Here is a 17,774-nt window from a genome sequence, read left to right as displayed (position 1 = left end):
AATCAACAGGGTGATGATCACAACACTCGTGGTCCCAGGGCCCACCTCTGAAATTAGGTCCCAAATTGTTTTATTTGACCAAAATCATTTTTAACGATAACCATTTATGAACAAAGCCACAAAGTTCACATCAACATTTGGAATTCTCTGGGATGATAAAAGCTCCTTGAACTAAAACCAGCTGGAAAGGCCACTGATGTTTTTCTAGGTGAGCAGCAACTTTGAAAGAGATGTTCATCCCAACAGCACGCATGTCAAGGTGGGCACACACGTGCAGGGACACGGGACCTGCCATGAAGCCGTGTGTCCCCACTGTGTGCCCTGCTGGCGTTTCACCTCTCCTCACTCAGCCCCGTGTTTCCAAGACATGCGGCCGGCGGATGAGAGCCCTCCCAGGACAGCGTGTTATTGCCACCGTGAGCATTTATTCCCGTAGAGCTTACGAAGGCCCTCGGTTACTCACTGAGGGGGGCCTGGACCTTGATGACGTCGGACTCCTGCGAGTTCTCGCTTGTGCCGACAGCGTTGACGGCCTTCACCCGGAATATGTACTGCTCGCCGGTCGTCAGGCCGTGCACCACAAACCTGAACAAAACACCAGTCAGGGGCATGACCACGCACCTCAGCCTTTCCCCTTCTCCTTCAGCAGAGTAAAAATTATGGGAATAGTCCAAAAATTTTTTTCACTGGGACTAAAAGGAACTCGAGTAGTTTGAGTTCTTTATATATGTATGCTATATATCCACTTCCCATTTCAATTCTAGTTAATGGATGCAAATCAACACACAGGGTCAGCGAGGAAGGCCATGATACCTGGTTACACCAGGAACAGGAGCAGCACAGGTCTGAGGGTGCAGAAAGCAACACCCACGGATACTCTCTATGGGTCACTGTCTCTGTGAGACAGTCGCCCCAGCTGCAAAAGGGGACCACAGTCCCCACCTCCCAGCATCACTACAAGCATCAAGTGGGAACCCGTGCAGGAGGAGCTCAGCAGAGGCCAGCACCCCATCCACATGAGAAAGTCTGCTCCCCTCTTAGAGCCTGCAGACCTTTAGTGACCATTTACAAAACTCCATCTGGAGAATGCTGTTTTTAGGTTTTTGTCCTGAGATCTCTTTCTGAGTCTGCTGCCTGTGGATTTGAAACATCTAACCATACTGTTCTCAGTGACATCTCTCCCTTCCTAGCCATGGCTTTTCCCAAGTTTCATTTGTTTGTTTTTAAGTAAATTAAAAAGGGAAAGATGGCTGAGCCATCGGCAATAACCCATCCACAGTGGAGAATCTGATTGCTGCCTCTACGTACCTGAGAAGCATACCCTGGAGAGAACCTACTAAAGTCAGACGTCCTGCACATTCGGCAGGAGTGGGGGGTAAATGGATGCCGGGGGCAAGGATGTTCCTCTCCGCCCAGCATGAGCTGATGTCCCCCACCCCTGCCTCGCATAAGAGAGGGGATGGTCCCCTGCTTTGTCTCCATCAGTGGCTGGAGCAGAGGACTCTCATTCATGCAAAGCCATTTTTAAAAGTTTGAAAACTCAATATGGAAAAATAAAACACCTCATGAGTCCTGGCTTCTATTTTAACTTTCCTGTTGGAAGGTAAGATTTAACTGCTAATAACTCCAGAAGGACCAAGGTACAAGAGTTCTCTCATCAACACGCTAACCATTCCAGCCCCGTGCTCTCAACCCACTCATCGGCTTTCAAGTCCTGGCCCCTCACGAGCGGGAAAGAAAACAGACACCCGTGGAGGAGCCTCACAGTCGCGTCTGCCTGCGTTCGTGTCTGCCAGCATTCACACTACTCTGAGGGCCGCGTGGCTCCCAGCTGGTGTGTGTCCTTCCCGTACGGTGGGTCTGGGGCCCCCGCACCTGTTGTAGCCAATGGGCTTGTGGTTGCACGGCTCCCACACGTTGGACCCCACCACACAGCAGTCCACGTAATAGCCCAGCAGGTCCTCCTCGTGCTTTGGCCTGTCCCACTGCACCACAACTGAGGTCTTCGTGTTCCGCGATGCCAGCACCCGGCCCGGGGCGGAAGGGACCGCTGTACAGAGGAGGTAGAGTGAGGAACCGTGAACAGTGTCTCAGTTCCAGAAGCTGTACCCATCAGCCTCAAGCCCTTTGAGGGCTCCCTAACATCGGACGAGGAGGGACAAGCAGCAGAAGTGGGCAGGGGACGGCCACCTGGGGCACCCAGGAGTTGCTGGACTGTCCTCTGTGTCTTCCCAAGTCCCACCTGACTCACAAGGAAAGAAAGGACAATCACTTGGTGTCCTGTACCCGCCCCCCAGAACCATTAAATAGCACCTTCTTGTGACACACATGTTTTAGCTAACAGGATAGTAACAACTTTAAGAAAATAAGACATACTTCCATCAGATTGGCCGGAATCTGTAAGGGGATTTAAAACCCACTCATGATCTGACCCTGGATATTCTCCACAGGGCGATTCCGAATTTCTGTAATTCCCTACAGCATCTCCAGGGCGGGAAATTCAAGCCACATGGACAAGAAACACCAGTGTGTTCAAGGTTCTCCAAAAAGTGACCAATGCCTAAAAATATTTCTAACCCATTTGTTAGTTCCATAAAAATAATATGGAACTTTGGAGAAATGCTGAGTAGCCATCAACACAGTAGAGCGACATCCATCCCTTGTCAACTGAGACTTCAAGGCATTTTGGCTCATGTGCAACATTAGCTGTCTTTTTCAACACAAAAGAAGGGCATCTGGTGTCCCTTACTCAGGGCCCGTCCCAAGCCTTGGCCGCTTACCAGCACGGCCGTACTCACCAATCATATCCTGAGCCTGGATGGGCACAGTGATCTCCGACGGGTCGCTCAGGCCATGCTTATTGGCTGACAAAACCCGGAACACATACTGCTTCCCATCAGCGAGGTCAAACACGGCGTACCGAGGGGACCTCACTGCCGTGTGCGCGTTGACCCTCTGCCAGGTCCCACTCCCAACCACGGACTGCAAAGGGACACAGGATTTACATGAGGAAGCTAGAGCTCCCCAAAGGTGTGCCGAAGGCATGTTCTGCTCTAGCTGGCCAAATTAATCTCCAGGGATGTCCGGGCAGTGAAGCCCATCCCCGGCCATCAATAACTCTTTTCTGAATTTTATGAAAAAGGAAACCAGTTTGGAAAAGCAGATGAAAAATTACCCAAAGCTGGAAACACTTACCAGGAAAAATTATACGTGACAACTAATAAACTAAAAAAAAACTTAGGGGAATTAATACATAGGTTGCTGTTTTAGTAAAGTAGAATGAACTATAAGGGATTAAGGATAATTTGGGGTATTAATAAAATCTCATCATACTCAGCTGGTGTCATTTCAATTTAAATTTTTCACTATTTTAGGGGCACCTGGGTGGCCCCGTCAGTTAAGCCTCTGACCGTCAATTTCAGCTCAGGGGTCTCAGGGTCATGGGACCGAGCCTTGTGTCAAGCTCTGTGCTCCGTGTGGGGACGCTGGAGATTCTCCCTCTCCATCCGCCCCTCCCCAAGTGCTCCTCCCACTGAAATAAATAAATAATTGTTTTGAAATACTAATAAATACATAGAAAAAAATGTTCCCTATTTTGCAGCTATCATTGTAGTATTCAGATAACAGCAATCTGTATAACGGGCTGTACTAGCACAGGACACGTCCTGATTCCTTCCTGTGCTTGAAGACGCAGTCGCTGGGGTTAGCTGGAAAAGGTCCCACCAGATGAGGGCAAGTACAGCATGTAGCTAAACGTCACCCAGGAGACAAACTGCACCTATGACATACCACGTATGTAAAAGACTAGAGAGAAAAAGACCACAAGTGTGTGTATCCCGGGTTGTGAAGGGGAGGGGTGTGGCGGGCGGGCTCACTGGGTGATGGACACTGGGGAAGGCTCAGAAGGAGCAAGCGTGTTACACGCCACGGGGGACCCACAGACCTGCACCTCTGACACCAGTAATACATTCCATGTTAACTAACTGGACTTAAATCTTACAAAAGTCCTGTGGGTGCAAACAAGTTTCAGCAGCCACGCGAGGAAAAAAGTCGATTTTGAGTGTCCGGAAAAAATGTGTGATGACCACTCCAAACGGCGGAAGTATGGGTGATTCTCGTTTTATTCCCCAAACGTCTCTGCACCTTTGCTGCGGGGTTAACGTGCCTCATCCGGTGTTGCATCACTGATAACTACTCGAAAAGCCTCCATCCCATGTTTCGCTTCCCTCTTCCCGGCGGGGACGGAGAGACAAACTCGGTTATCGCTGGATGAACCCCAGGTCCTGAGTAGTGACAGCAGGTGCCCGCGGCCCCGGGACGGCCGCCAGGACTGGGAAGTCGCCGCAAACGGCCGCGGCTTCTACAAGCCAGGGCCGCGCTTGCAGCAGAAGCGAGTCAGGCTCTCGAGCTGACCAGGAGGCCCGCGCTCTCCGTCGGGGACAGCCGCTGGGCCATCGGGGAAGGGCAGCCTCACGCGGGAGGGTGGCGGACGGGGAGGGAGCGGGGGACTATCAGGGGCTTCCGGTCAGGCTTCCAGAAGCCCCGAGCGAGCGAGGCGCGGGGGGCACAGTGGGGTCAGGGGCTGCTGGTGAGAAGCGCAGGCGGGAAGAGGGGCGCAGGTCGGGGCTAGTCCTCCAACCGCCCGTCCGATGGGCGAATCGCTGTGCAACACCGCCACCACGCGGCCACGTGGCTTATTACAGCCATCTGCCCTGCTCCCCGGGTCTCACCGGGTCCTCAAAATCTGCGAGCTAGAACGTGTCCGCAGGAAAGAACTTAGCGAGCCCCGTTTGGTAGGGGCCAGAGCCGGAGACATGAAGTGACCCACTTGTTCCCACGAAGGCTGCAAAGCCAGGACCCGGACCTTATCCCCCGATGCTCATACGCACGGCCGGGACTCACCGTGCCCTCTTGTCCCCAGTAAGGAACAGCGGTCAAGTCTGCGGCGACTGACTCACGGTTGCTCATCTCTAAAACCCATGGAGTAGCACAGGGTGAAATCCTACAGAGAGCTGCTGTGTCAGGACCCGCGACCGCAGAATACCTTCTCGATGAAGTACATCAGCGGCTCCTTGCCACGGGGAGCAGGTGGGTCCCAGCTGAGGACGACATATGTTCTGCTGATTTCTGAGGCGTGCACGTTGGTGGGAGGCCCTGGGATCTGAACGTCGCCTGCAGGACAGACAAACTCGGTTATCGCTGGATGAACCCCAGGTCACCCCGTTCGCTGGGAGCGTCGCCCCTTGGGTGTGCTTCCAGGCGCTAAGGACAGGCACGGCAGAGCCGTCCTTTGCTTCATTTCTATTTTGGGATTTAGAGCCAACTGTTGTTCCCAGCCAAGTAGAATGCACTGATGAAGATCACCTCATTACTTTTGTTGCTAACATGAGCCAGTCCATTTTTAAAAAAATAAAATAAAAAAGAATCTGATCCAAAAATCTTCCAGAGTTTCAGCTGCAAGGGGAGGAAGAAGATTCACCCAGAAAAAACAGGGCATTTGACCAGGACTGGAGCTCTTGCTGAGCTGGGAATCTGTGCAGAGAAGGTTCGAGCGGTCTGTGTTCTGCATTTCAGAGCCTTGTGGAATGAGATTATCCTTCCTCTACGGCCTCTCCGGTTACGCTCCTCATACGCCCTCACAGCGTGGCACCCGTGGGTCAGCCTCCAGAGCACATGTTTCTCCCTCCCTAGGTGGATCTGTGCCACGTTCCCAAGCCCAGTAACCTACACCTATACATTTGAAATTCTGGAGTGACAGCCATCAGCCCTTTGCAAACAACTAGGAGGGAACATGTGCAAGCAGAGATGTCTGCTCTACTGGTCTCATGGTGCACATCGTGTTTTAATATGACTTAAGGGGTCAGGGGCGTCACGTTTGGAGAGGAGAGCTTTTCCTACGAGGTGGAGGTTTTCCAGACCCACAGTCCCTGTCATTGCAATACAAAATATTACGAGCTTCCAATTAGATTAGCACATGATTAAAAAGGTTTGAACATCCCTAGGACATCTCAGCCCTTCTCAATATCCAACTGCTCCCTGAGGACTGTGCCACGGGCACAGCATTGAACAAGCCCATGGAGACAACACAAACAAGCCTGGTTTTATTTCCCAGGAGTCCCGTTACAGAGCATAACCCGTTTCACAGGTCCCACAGGCACGGAAACACAGCATGGCCCAATCTAGGAGCGTTCTGGCAAGCGGGTCAGGTTTCAAACAAGGAGTCAGACTGTCTCCAGGGAAATGCCAGTGAGGTCTGGGTGGGGCGGGGCCTCCGGACACCCAACAGGCCTGCTCTGGACCCAAGTGCTGTGTCCACACCTACAGAGATGCAAGAGAGAAGAGGCAGGAAATTGTTCTAGGACGATGCATGGTGAGTCCCCAGAGCTGAATCTGATTTCCTTCCAAGGTGCCGGAGGGCGTGAGACGCAGACCCAGGGACCCGAGGGAAGCTAGGCGGGTAGTAAGGGCAGTGAGAACAGGCACCTGAGTGCAAAGCTGCCTTCCAGATCTGAGCAACTTGCTGTTTCCAGACCCAGCCCAGATTCCAGGCCTAGAGCAAGAGAATAAGAAGCCTTTCATTTGTGCTGGGGAGGGAGGAAGAGTCAGCTTTTGTCAGTAGAGAACCCCTGGTTGGACTCAGGGACTCGAAGCCTGGAGCCTGTCAGGATTGCCCTGGGCCAAGCAGCAGCAGGAGGCCTGGAGACGCACAGATGACCCCAACCACGGACAGAAGAGGCGAGGGCTCGGAGGGCCCCAGGGGGCAAGGAGAAGCCAGGGACACAAGCTGATCTCTGCTACCAACCCCCCAACAGCTGAGAGGAGAAGGCGGACAGACAAGCAAACGAGGGTGCCCTGCAGGGGGACAGTCGGGTGAGCATCCAATTGTTGGTTTTGGCTCAGGTCGTAATCTCAGGGTCATGAGATTAAGCCCCAGGTCGGGCTCCGTGCTCAGCCTGGCGTCTGCTCAAGATTCTCTCCTTCCTCTGCCCCTTCCCTCACGCATATAAATAAATCCGAAGGAAAGAGGAAGGAGAAGAAGAAGAAGGAGAGAAGGAGAGAGGGAGAGAGGGAGAGAGGGAGGGAGGGAGGGAAGAAGGAAGGAAGGAAGGAGCAAAGGAAGGAAGGAAGGAAGGAAAAAAGAAAGCCACCATGAGAGGCAAATATGTCCAAATATGTCACCTGGGAGATACTCCCCGTGGACCAGGTGCCTCCAAGTGACAGGTGCTGCCCGAGACTCTGCTTCGGGAATCTCTGGACCCCGCTCTCTCAAGCCACATCCATATGGGGTGAAGATGGAGCTCAGAAAGCCGCAAGCTTTCCCTGGGATCCCGGGGCTGTGGAGTGGCAGGACAGGGACCCAGGCCTCCATCCCCCAATTGCAGATCCTGCCTTTTGTCCTGCCCACCCAAAGACACCACAACAGGCTGCCAGGAGATTTTTCTCTGAGTCACAAAAACACAAACTGTCTTGGGACTTTTCAGGCTGCCCAGGATGACAGAGCTCAGGAGAAAGCGCACTGTACCTTCTGCACGGCTGCCTCTGCCAGCCCCCAGCCCCGGACACCCGGACGTGGAACTAGCAGAGGGAAACTGGGCTGGCCCAGCGCTACAGAAGCCTGCTCTGGCCAGCCCTACCGCAGAGTGTGCAACCGCAGAGTGTGCATTTCTCAAGGGACCAACGCAAGAACGGCTGCGAGAGTCGGATGATGTTCAGAGAAGAGCCCTGACGGTAATTAAAACCTTTGAGGAGGACATAAAGATTAAACTGATTGGAAAAAGTGAGCAAAAATAAGTAAATAAAATAGCAGAGGGGTGATTTTTTTTTCTAGCCAACAAAGGAGTGTTCCTCTTCCTTAAAATGAACAGCATTTATCAGTCCTTTTCTAGCACAAAAAGAAGCAGATGGGCCTCCACGAAGAATAAAGGCGAGTGAGGGGAAGAAATTCCTAACAACATGTGCTTGAACACAGAAATGGGTTGCTTGAAAGCATCAGGAAATCCCTTTTCTCTAAGGACTTTTTTGTTTAATTAGAGAAAGCATTTGTTGTTTAAAGTGAGTAAAGTAAACTCATGAATTTCACAGACCCTAAAGCAGGTCACAGAGCTTACCCTAGTTCCCAGGTCTGCATCAGATGGTGGGGACCACCCCTTTGCGGCATGCAGAGCCTTCCCAGAGAGCAGGAGCTCCGGGAGGCTCAGAGGGTCCCTGCCTCTGCCTCGAATGACCAGCTACAGGCTGAGCCCCAGGAATATTACCCACAAATGAACAGGATACAGCCAAGTTTGAGAAGGAATCAAACAAAATGAAGGTACAGGCAGCCAGAAAAGCTGCCTTCTCACAGAAAAGAAATGTAAGAAGAAAAATGGCAAATGGTATCAGTGAGTCTATTCTGGCTAGAAAGAAGATCTACTGTGTCTGGGAAACCAAACTTCCATTCTATCGATCAGACAGCTAAGTGTGTTACGATGCATTAGTTCTGGCTTTGGCACTTTGTAGCTGGGATTTACCCCCAGCACATCCCTGTCTGTACATGGAGAATGAGCTCTGCTCCCCAGAAGGGCAGGGTTCCCGCTCTCATCTTTACATAATGCAGATTTTGCCTCCTCCTGGAAGGTAGTTTTGTTTGAATGTCTACATGCGCCCGTAGGAGACCTGGGGTGGTTCCCTCCACCCTGGTCCCATTGGCCTGATGGAGGTGACTAAGAGAACTTCCCTTCCTGCTCTCATGTCAAAAATGCACATTTATGCAGGTGAGTCTGCACGGGAACATGGCTTCCTCTGCAAGCAGGAGCAAGATTTTACACTTTCCAATAGCTACACTTCAATCCTTTATTTAGAAGTCATAGGAAGTCAAACTTTCCTGGATTATTTTCCTTTTGTGGCTTATTTACTGGGCACCTTCCCCAACTTCTGAGTATACCTGGAAGTGGGGGTCTTAACTAAGACTTTAAATGTCACTGAGGAGTGTCCCTCTGGGAATTGTGTGTTCTTCTGGAGATACTAGAGAAAAGCCATTATAGCTGCAGAAGATCCAATGTCTGGAGACCGTCTGGGGGCAAACATGAAAATCAACTAATGAACTCCTAGGTCTGTAGCTCTTTGGGGAAAGAGCATTGGGACCGCAGCAGTTTTATTTTTTTTATTTACAAATATATGTGTGTGTGTGTGTGTGTGTGTTAGGATTGCAGCAATTTTTTAAAAGAGAGCTTCAAAGTGCATCTCCTGGGGCACTAGGTCCGAATTCATGTTTCTTCATTTGTAACTTGTTTGTTGTCCTCTACAAACTCTAATTATAAGTCTGCTTCAAATCTCTGGATTTCTGACTAATAATGCCAGGTTCCCCTCCCTAATAAACCGATCCTCCTAGCTATCTCTGAAAGGAATATCAAAGAGAAGTGTTCAGAAAATCCAATATAAATGAGGGAACTGTGAATTTTCAGGCCAGGGGTACTGACAGGAAGAATACCGTCCATTTCGGCTAAAATACTAAAGATAAAAATTTTTGTTTAAAAAGAAAAGCTGAAATAGTCCTCTAGCCATGGAGTCTGAGAGAAAGGGCCCAGCCTCAGCCAGTGACACAGACTCGGGTTCAGTTTGATCTTCTCTGCACAGCCCCAAGAGGACCCAGGACCGACATGGAAGCCATGAAACCATCCGGGAGGACCCTGGATCCCATCCTTGCCCTCCACCCACCTCGTTCCCGTCTTCTAACTTCTAGGCCACACGCTTGCAGACTGGACCTACGGCTGCAGTGCTAACACGCAGGCTCTACCCAGCCCCTGGGCGCTGGCTGTCCATCGCTCTGGTCTCTAGCCACCGTCCTGACTCCCTAGGGCACCGGCAGCGGGGCCGCAGTGCTCAAGGGCCACTCACCTTCGAGGTCATCCTGGTAGATGACGATTTCTTTATCCCCCTCCAAATGGACCGCTGCAGAGAGAAAAGTAGATGCTGAATTTGGCGTCCAAAGGTTTCATTAAGAAAGGCCCAGCTTCCCTAACTCGGCGTGAGATCCAAATCCGCCCCGTGTTATGTGCGTTATGACCACAGCACACCCGCAACTCGGAGGGACTCAGATGCTACTTGGAGCAGTCTGCATACTCAGTGCTTCTCAGACCTTTGCCCTGGGCTCAAAAGACCACGCGGGCAGGGGAAATGTAGGGGCTCACTTCACACCGTAGTTAAGGGTCCAAGCCCTGTTGGGCATCTGCGTCACATGAAATTACGATTCAAAAATAAAGTGGCTTAGTTTCAAAGCCTTCCAAGTCTTATCAAATGCGTTGAAATTACATCTTCGATGGACCAAGAAAACTCTAGTTCTCAACCAGTCTGACTGGATCTCAGTGGAGAGCATTGGGGAGGCGGTGTGGTTGGTGTCGAAGATTATGCCAGCCTGGCCACACCCTCTCCTAAAGCGACACCGGCGGACATACGGACACCATAAAATGTCCCCGGACCACGCTCAGTCCTCGAAGACATTCTTAAAACTCGTGCACAGCTGAGCGTAGAAGAGAAAGAACAAATCCCATAAAAATGGCCCCAAGATTCCAAGACACCTCTGGAGCTTAAAATCTGCACAACCTACCTTGTAACCTCTTGAGGTCAATAGGGTCAAGGGCAGCCACGGCCTCGGACACTCTGGAAGGCCTGCTGATGCCCGCGCTGTTGACTGCCCTCACGCGGAAAATGTACGACCTTCCTTCAAAGAGCCCGGTCACGGGGTATTTGCAGATTTTCACAGGGGCGTCATTGCACTGAACCCAATTGTCAGTTCCCACTTCACATCTTGAAATAAAAACGAGGGGAGAACCACAAATACATCAGCCGAATAAATACACACGGGTCTGTGTGTACATTACCCACGTATTCCGTGTATATAAACAGCTCTAACTGGAAACCACATGACACTGTAGAAGTCAAAGCACTGCAGCACTAGATTTACAGAAGCAGCTGTACGAGAAGTCTTCAAAAGAGCCATTTAGGATATGTAAAGTATATTTATTTACTTATTTAGAAGCCTTATAATTTGTAGCCTGAAGACCCATTCCAGCCTTCAACCACATTTAGGCAAAATCTCCTCCAAAAGTCACGTGAGATATATCCTTGACAGTCCTTTTTCCAACTTACACAGCAGAATCAGCAGTGCCCTCTGCTCACCCTGCAGGCCCGATGCCAGCGCACGGAACGAAAGGGCCCTCACCGCCGGCCCCCCACACGCGCCCCGCTGTAGGAGAGCCTGGGCACTGAAATCTGTCCAGAATGCAGGCTCAGTCTGTCCCAGTGCCGATAAGATGTGTCCTTCCAGCATCTCACATGTCTTTTGAAAACATGAAGTCCTGACCAGACACGTGGAAATGCAGAGAGTAGCTTGCATTTTTCACAGGCTGAGAAATTTCAGCACCAAAACCCCACGTCAAATCCCCAGGAGAACACAGCAAGGTCACAAAAGTCATCTTTTGGAGCTATTCCAAGCCAGGGCTGTACATTTGCTTTAGAGAGAACCAAATCTCTTTCTCCTAATGATCCAGAATTTTAATGCAAGTTCTGTGACCCACAGGTGCTAACCTGTTACAGCCAGAACACGGTCCAAACTGAGTCTGGCAGGGGAGCCCCTCAGCTAACCCCCAAGGTGGCCACTGTGGGGTCCTCTGACCAGAAGGTTCTGTAGGGTTCATCCCTGTTAATGACGGAGGGAGGGACGTGGGTCCCTACCTAAGAAGGGCCATGAAATTGTTTTTGCCAAATGGCTGAAAAAATGTTCAAATATCCCAGGAAAACAGCAAATCACTCTATTTTGTTTTTCTTGGTTTTAATTCAAGGTAAACCCTACCCAATGCACTCCACAAATCTGACCTTAGCATTTCCAAATACTAACCCAACGGGGAATGTTTTACCCAAACAAGTAGCTCTGTTGGTGTGGAAAAGGGAACTTAACCAACCAAAAAGCAATCAGACTTTTCTGAAATAAACATCTTATTTTACTGTGTGTTATACATATAACATCTTAAATTCCTCCCCAGAACGATTGTGTTACTTCTGAATTCATTGCTTTTGACTGTAATTTCTCTGGGTGATTGAAGTGTGTAATTGGGGCATAAATTGTGTGTCTGATAAATTCACCAGCTCTGCTTGGTTTCCTTCCCAGCCCCTGAGCACCACACCCAGTAAAGGAACTTGAAAGGACCCATGAGTTTAATGATGTCCACAGTTAAGTGATCAGCTCCAAAGTAAATTCCAATATTTTAGACTTTGAAATATCAGTATTTTTTTTCCCTTGGAGGCAAGAAGAAAACCCAGTTTAATGAAGAGGAAGAAAGGGAGCTGGGTACAAACGGGCCGGCAACCTTCCCAGCTACGTTTCTGTGCCTGTTTTCTCCTTCTCTAGAGGGAGAAGCAGGACTGAACTCTTCAGAGAACCCAGAACTGGGGCTTCGAACTAGGAAAAACTAAGGAAAGTTGGGGGGTGGATTCAATACAGGGTGTTGAACAGGCAAATAATTACAACACTCAGAAATCTACTTACCCTAACCCCACCGTGTTCCAACTGCTCAGTCATGCACACTCAGTAACCAGAGGGAGGGACCTGATCCCACCAAATGCCCCATGACAAGAACAGTGCCATGAACTTGAGCTTAGAGAACTCTCCAAAGACGTCGTCTGGGCCACCCTTAGCTTCAGCTTCAGGAGCGTCTCCAGCCCTGGAGGAAGGCAGCAGGCACTCACCGATCAATGAAATAGCCGATGACCGGGCTCTCGGTGGTGGTGTTGGGTGGCTTCCAACTCACGATGACGTAATCACGGTTTGCGTCGTGGCACTGCAGGTCCATGGGCGCGCCCGGAGCCCCAGTGACCAGTGGGTCAGCATCTGCAGTGGTGGGAGGGGAGAAGAGGCACATGGTTGGGATGTTGGAAAGCCTGTTGCCCACTTCTTCAAACTCAGACTTGCCTCTCCCCAATTCGAGTCCACTCGACCTGCTCCTCACATCTCAATGACTTGACTATTTTTTTTACTATGATGGCTTGGTGACAAGAAATATAAACCTATTTATGAGTTCTCAAAGTCAAAAACATTCTATCATCCAGAAAATACTGAAGTCCATGATTTTTCATAATTTATTCTGAAATGGAAGATCACCTTCTCTGGAGGGAGGGTTGTCACATAATGTCACGTCAAAACCTGACCAAAGAAATGAAACTGAGAAGGTGGCCTTTTCAACACTTGGGAACTATTACCTTAGACGCTTCTGTCTTTCCAAGTCCTCACAAGATGGAGGACTTAAGCTTTTTCTTTTCCGCAAACAGTGAACAAACGTTGGGTCCGTACAGCACTTTCATGACCGTTGGTGAGCCTCGGGTACATCTGGTTCTCAGACGTTCTTACAGGGGCCCCAAAGGTCAGCAGCGCTGGTCCCAAAGGGCACACACACCATTAACTTCTTATCTGCAGTCTGTACTGCCTGGGTGGCCATGAACACTGTGTACTGTCTTGTTCGATTTTCCTCAACATATTAAAAACTAAGGATTCCTTGACATTGAGCCAAAGGTTTTCTTTTGATATCAGAATCCTCAAAAAGTAATCAGGACAGTGAAACTCCCTCATACATGCATTATTTTCTTCCTGCTGTGGGTGCTGAGTAAGCGAGGCGAGCTCAGCTATGTGGTACTTATTGCCTTTCTATGGGGCGAAACATCTTGCCAGAGGCCAGCACAGAGAATGGAAGGTACACTTTAATGCCAGCCCAATAAAAATGGTAAGACTTTGTGGAAGGGTCTAAAACCCCCGCCCAGCAAGTTTATGTTGTCTTGGGGGGGTGGGGAGGGCGAATGGATTTGTTTTCTATGTATTCCTATTTTTTTTTATAATATTCCCTGATGATACAGCCCCTCCTTCATGCTCTGATCCGACAGTTGTGATTTGGAAACAGTAATATGCAGGTGGGGCTGTTCCAGGCCCATGGAACCTGGAGGGGAGGGAAACAGCGAGCAAGGGAGGGCAAGGCCGGGCAGGCCGTCAGAATGCCGGAGGCCAGCCACAGGCTCAGGACAGCTGAGCCCGCCAACTAGAACCAAGTGTCTGGGATCCTCAGGGTGGCTCAGCTGGCCCGGGGAAGAAGGGTCCCTAAGCCAGAGACCGCAGGGGGCCTGGGAGTAGAGGCAGGGCAGAGCTCCAGCAGGTGCCCAGAAGGGCCCAGGGGCTGGGAATGTGCACGAGAAGCCTCCAGCTTCAGGTCAGACAGCTGGCCCCCAGCTGCCGCACCCTGGAGAAGTGCCCCCTGAGCCCCACGTCTGCCCTGGAGACAGAGAATCACGGCACCGGCTTATGAGGTCAGTGTCAGGGTTTCAGGCTATGCACACACACGCGAGTAGGCATTTCTGCATGTGCACAGACACACGTGTGCAGAGATACATCCCCGGGCACTGTGTACGCAGGATAGACGTGATTTCATCCAGGTGGCGGGTCCCCGTGTCCGCTCACTACAGCGAGGGAGGGTGTGACGCGTGCGTGTGCCCGGCACAGAGCGTGCACAGTGTCTGACCCGCCTGCTCTGTCACGACTCTGTCCTCCTTCCCATAACGTGGGGGTCCTGCGGCCCCCGGGGAAGGCGGGAGGCGCAAACAGGCGCACACGGACTCCGGGCGTGAAGCTCCAAGCAGGGGCTGGCGGCCGGGCTGGTGCCCGGAACGCTCGCTCCCCGAGGCCGGTGGTGCTGGGGACAGCAGTCCCGGCGTCAGGGCCTCGCCTCACCAGCAAGCTGGGGCGTGAGGGGCCCCTCCCCGGTGCTCCCAACTCAAGACCCCTCTTCGTTCTTGAAATCTCTCGAGAATTAGCAACACGGGCGTGTTCAGGCTTAGAAGTCGCTTTATACCTTCTACCAGTTCATCAACAGAGACGCAGAGGTTAGGATCCTGACCTGCTCCCAACGATAGCTTCCTCGTGTCGTGGACGGACGGTCAGACATGCCCAAGACGGGAGCCCCGACGTCCCCATCAGGAGGTGTGCAAGGAGCACAGCGAGCCGCCCCCCGACACACCGGCCCTGCCCTCGTCAGGGGTCCCGTCCTCCCGCGCCCGCGATGCCGCCTGCACCCCGCGGCCACGCACCTCGGACAAACATGAAGGCCCGGTGCTCGCTGACGCCCCCTCTGGACACAATCCTCAGGGTGTACAGGCCCTCGTCGTCCTTGTTCAGGTGGCCGAAGGACAGGGAGGCCTGGCCTTCTCCGAAGAACATCTTGGTCCACTTGGACTCCTTCAGCAGCACATCTGCAGAGCGGCCACGCGGCTTCAGAAACCGTCCAGCAAACCGGACCGTAGGAGCGCAGAGGGGCCTGGGGCGGGGGCGGGGTTTCGAGCCTCACGCGGAGGGAGGAAGCCGCAGCCTCGCGCCCGTCGGAGAGCCGCGTCTCCCACGAGAGCCCTCACGACAGCCAATGGCAAGGGAAGGGGCGTCTGGGATGGGACCACGGGCAGCGTCGGAAGGAAAGAGACAGAACGTGTCTCTGCCTGAGGGGATGGCGGTGGCCGGGGCCCAGTGCCTGCCCCTGGCACAGCCCGCGGTGTCTCACCACGCGCACCACCATGGTTTTGTGGAGGTGACACCCTCCCGTGCCCAGGGCTGGCTCAGTGGCGGCCCTCCGCTCTGTGCCTGACAGCGGCCTGTAGCAGCAGGAAACCGTCCGGCCGAAAGCCAGGACAGAGCCGGCCGCTGCCGAGGAGGCCAGGCCCGGGCTAGAAACGGCAGCGCGGGAAAGCCAGGAGCAGCCGACGAAAGGAGGAGTGACCCCGGCCTCCCCGTCATCGGGCAACACAACCACACGGCTGCATCCCTGCTGGACGGGACAGAGGGACGCTGCCCCCTCCGGCCTGCGGGAGCACAGCCAGTCGCAGGAGCAGGAACATGGGCCAAACCCCTTCAGCGGGCGCGTTGTCTGGGCACCCAACGCACGCTCCGAGAATGGGCCCCGAGGTCGCGAACGGGCACACGACAGTGACTGAATGAATTGTTCCTGGGGCGCCTGGGTGGCTCCGTGGGTTAAGCCTCTGCCTTCGGCTCAGGTCATGATCTCAGGGTCCTGGGATCGAGTCCCGCATCGGGCTCTCTGCTCCGCGGGGAGCCTGCTTCCTCCTCTCTCTCTGCCTGACTCTCTACCTACTTGTGATCTCTGACTGTCAAATAAATAAATAAAACCTTTAAAAAAAAAAAAAAGAATTGTTCCTAATGGGAAAAAATGGACCAACTCCAGCCCCGAGCCCTGGGGCAAACGCAGACCACCGTGGAATGGGGCACGGGGCCCTCCAGCCGACCATGGCACAGGATACCCTCTGTCCTGGGTACATGGGTGTGGGGTCTCATTTTGTGAAGGACACGTCCAAGGGCAGGCAGAGGATAAATTAGATCTCCTCTGTCACCACCGAGAGTCTCGGCCCCTCACTGGGCCCCACAGGGTCAGCACACGTGGTCATGGCCGTGCCTTTGGCAAGGCGTCACACCTGTTCTGGGACATTTCTCACACTTTAAACAGAAGGGCTTTGCCATTCTGTTTTCCCCCAGCTCAATTATAAATATCGTCTGGGCAGGCTGGCGTGGGCTTCTTTGTAATACTTTGCACGGTGTTAGGTCCCAAGTAAGTACAAGCAGGACAGTCTCGCTGGCCCTACAGAAAGCCAGAGACCTTCAGGAGCCCCTGCCCACAGGAAAACGCCCTTGCGCCGCGCACACGCACAGGGCAGGGAGGACAGCCCCGCAGAGGGGTGCAGACTGAGGAGGAAGGGGAGTCTGCCCTATCCCCACCCGGGGGAGCCCCCACGGGCCCCGGGGAGCTGCCCCAACCCTGTCCCACAGAGCCAGTGGAAGAGAAACCTCACACTCAGGACAGAGCCAGCACTCCACGGCCTCTAGTAACGGTGAGCGCTTGTCCCAGCCGAGGAAACAGGGCGATACAGACACTGCACTGGTCCTGTTCAATCACAGGAAGACCCTTCTTGTGAAGCTATAGAGAAAACTCCTGGGACTCCTCTAAATGCGGGCATCCCTGCTAACCTGTCCACGTCCCCGGGGCGGAGTCAAGATGCTCTGCTGGCCGTGCCGCCTGCGGTCATCCCAGTGGTGGGCACGACCCCCAGACCACCCCTGGAGCTTACCGTTCGTCCTCAGCCGGGTGACGGGTGCTCGGCGACCCCTGGGGCGGCGGTCCCTGCCTCGTACTCACCGTCCCTGTACCACTCGGCGCGCGGCTGCACCCTCTTCAGCTCCGGGGTCACCAGCAGTGTGCACTTGAGAGTGACCGTCTCGCCTTCCCTCCTGAAGGTGACCCCAAACTTCTCCAGAAACTGGACATCGAAGTGCATGTACGGAATCACGGACGAAGGGGGCACTGGACAGACGAGGGGACGCGGTTACAGCGGGCGGGGGGCAGGCCGGCGCCCACGCGGCAGGGGCGCTTCCCCAGGACCTCACGCACCCACACCCCGAGAGAGCGTGTTCCCCAGATTCACACATCAAAGCCCTCAGCCCCAGTGAGAAGGTATTAGGAGGCTCAGGCTTTGGATGGGGATGAGGTTTCGCAGGAAGTCCTGCCCACGGGCTCCCTTCTCCGTGTGCGGACGCAGAGGCGAGAAGGTGCACCCGGAGGAGGGCCTCCCCCACTCAGCCGGCGCCGTGGGCGCTGAGTCCTCCCCAGCCGCGAGGAGTAGACGCCGAGCCCCCCCCCCGAGGAATGAGAAGACCCGCACGGACATGCGGCCCGTCCTCCAGGCACAGGGCGGTCACGTGCACT

General features: G+C 53.1%; 1 protein-coding gene across 1 annotated transcript in view; it reads right to left on the bottom strand.

Annotated features, from left to right (window-relative positions):
* Positions 1–17,774, bottom strand: part of MYOM2 (myomesin 2) — a 71,723-nt gene that overhangs the window by 35,660 nt on the left and 18,289 nt on the right. Inside the window, exons 9-17 of the mRNA XM_044224122.1 lie at positions 17,208–17,372; positions 15,100–15,261; positions 12,721–12,862; positions 10,583–10,782; positions 9,874–9,927; positions 5,045–5,172; positions 2,799–2,982; positions 1,876–2,050; positions 464–585 (exon numbers count right to left, since the gene is read on the bottom strand). Of these exons, the coding sequence (XP_044080057.1) occupies positions 464–585; positions 1,876–2,050; positions 2,799–2,982; positions 5,045–5,172; positions 9,874–9,927; positions 10,583–10,782; positions 12,721–12,862; positions 15,100–15,261; positions 17,208–17,372 (1,332 nt within the window). The remainder of the gene's footprint in view (positions 1–463; positions 586–1,875; positions 2,051–2,798; positions 2,983–5,044; positions 5,173–9,873; positions 9,928–10,582; positions 10,783–12,720; positions 12,863–15,099; positions 15,262–17,207; positions 17,373–17,774) is intronic.

The sequence above is a fragment of the Neovison vison genome, chromosome 11 (assembly GCF_020171115.1).
Source record: "Neovison vison isolate M4711 chromosome 11, ASM_NN_V1, whole genome shotgun sequence".
Lineage (NCBI taxonomy): Eukaryota > Metazoa > Chordata > Mammalia > Carnivora > Mustelidae > Neogale > Neogale vison.
The sequence above is the reverse complement of the archived record's forward strand: the minus strand, read 5'-3'. Positions and strand labels throughout refer to the sequence as shown.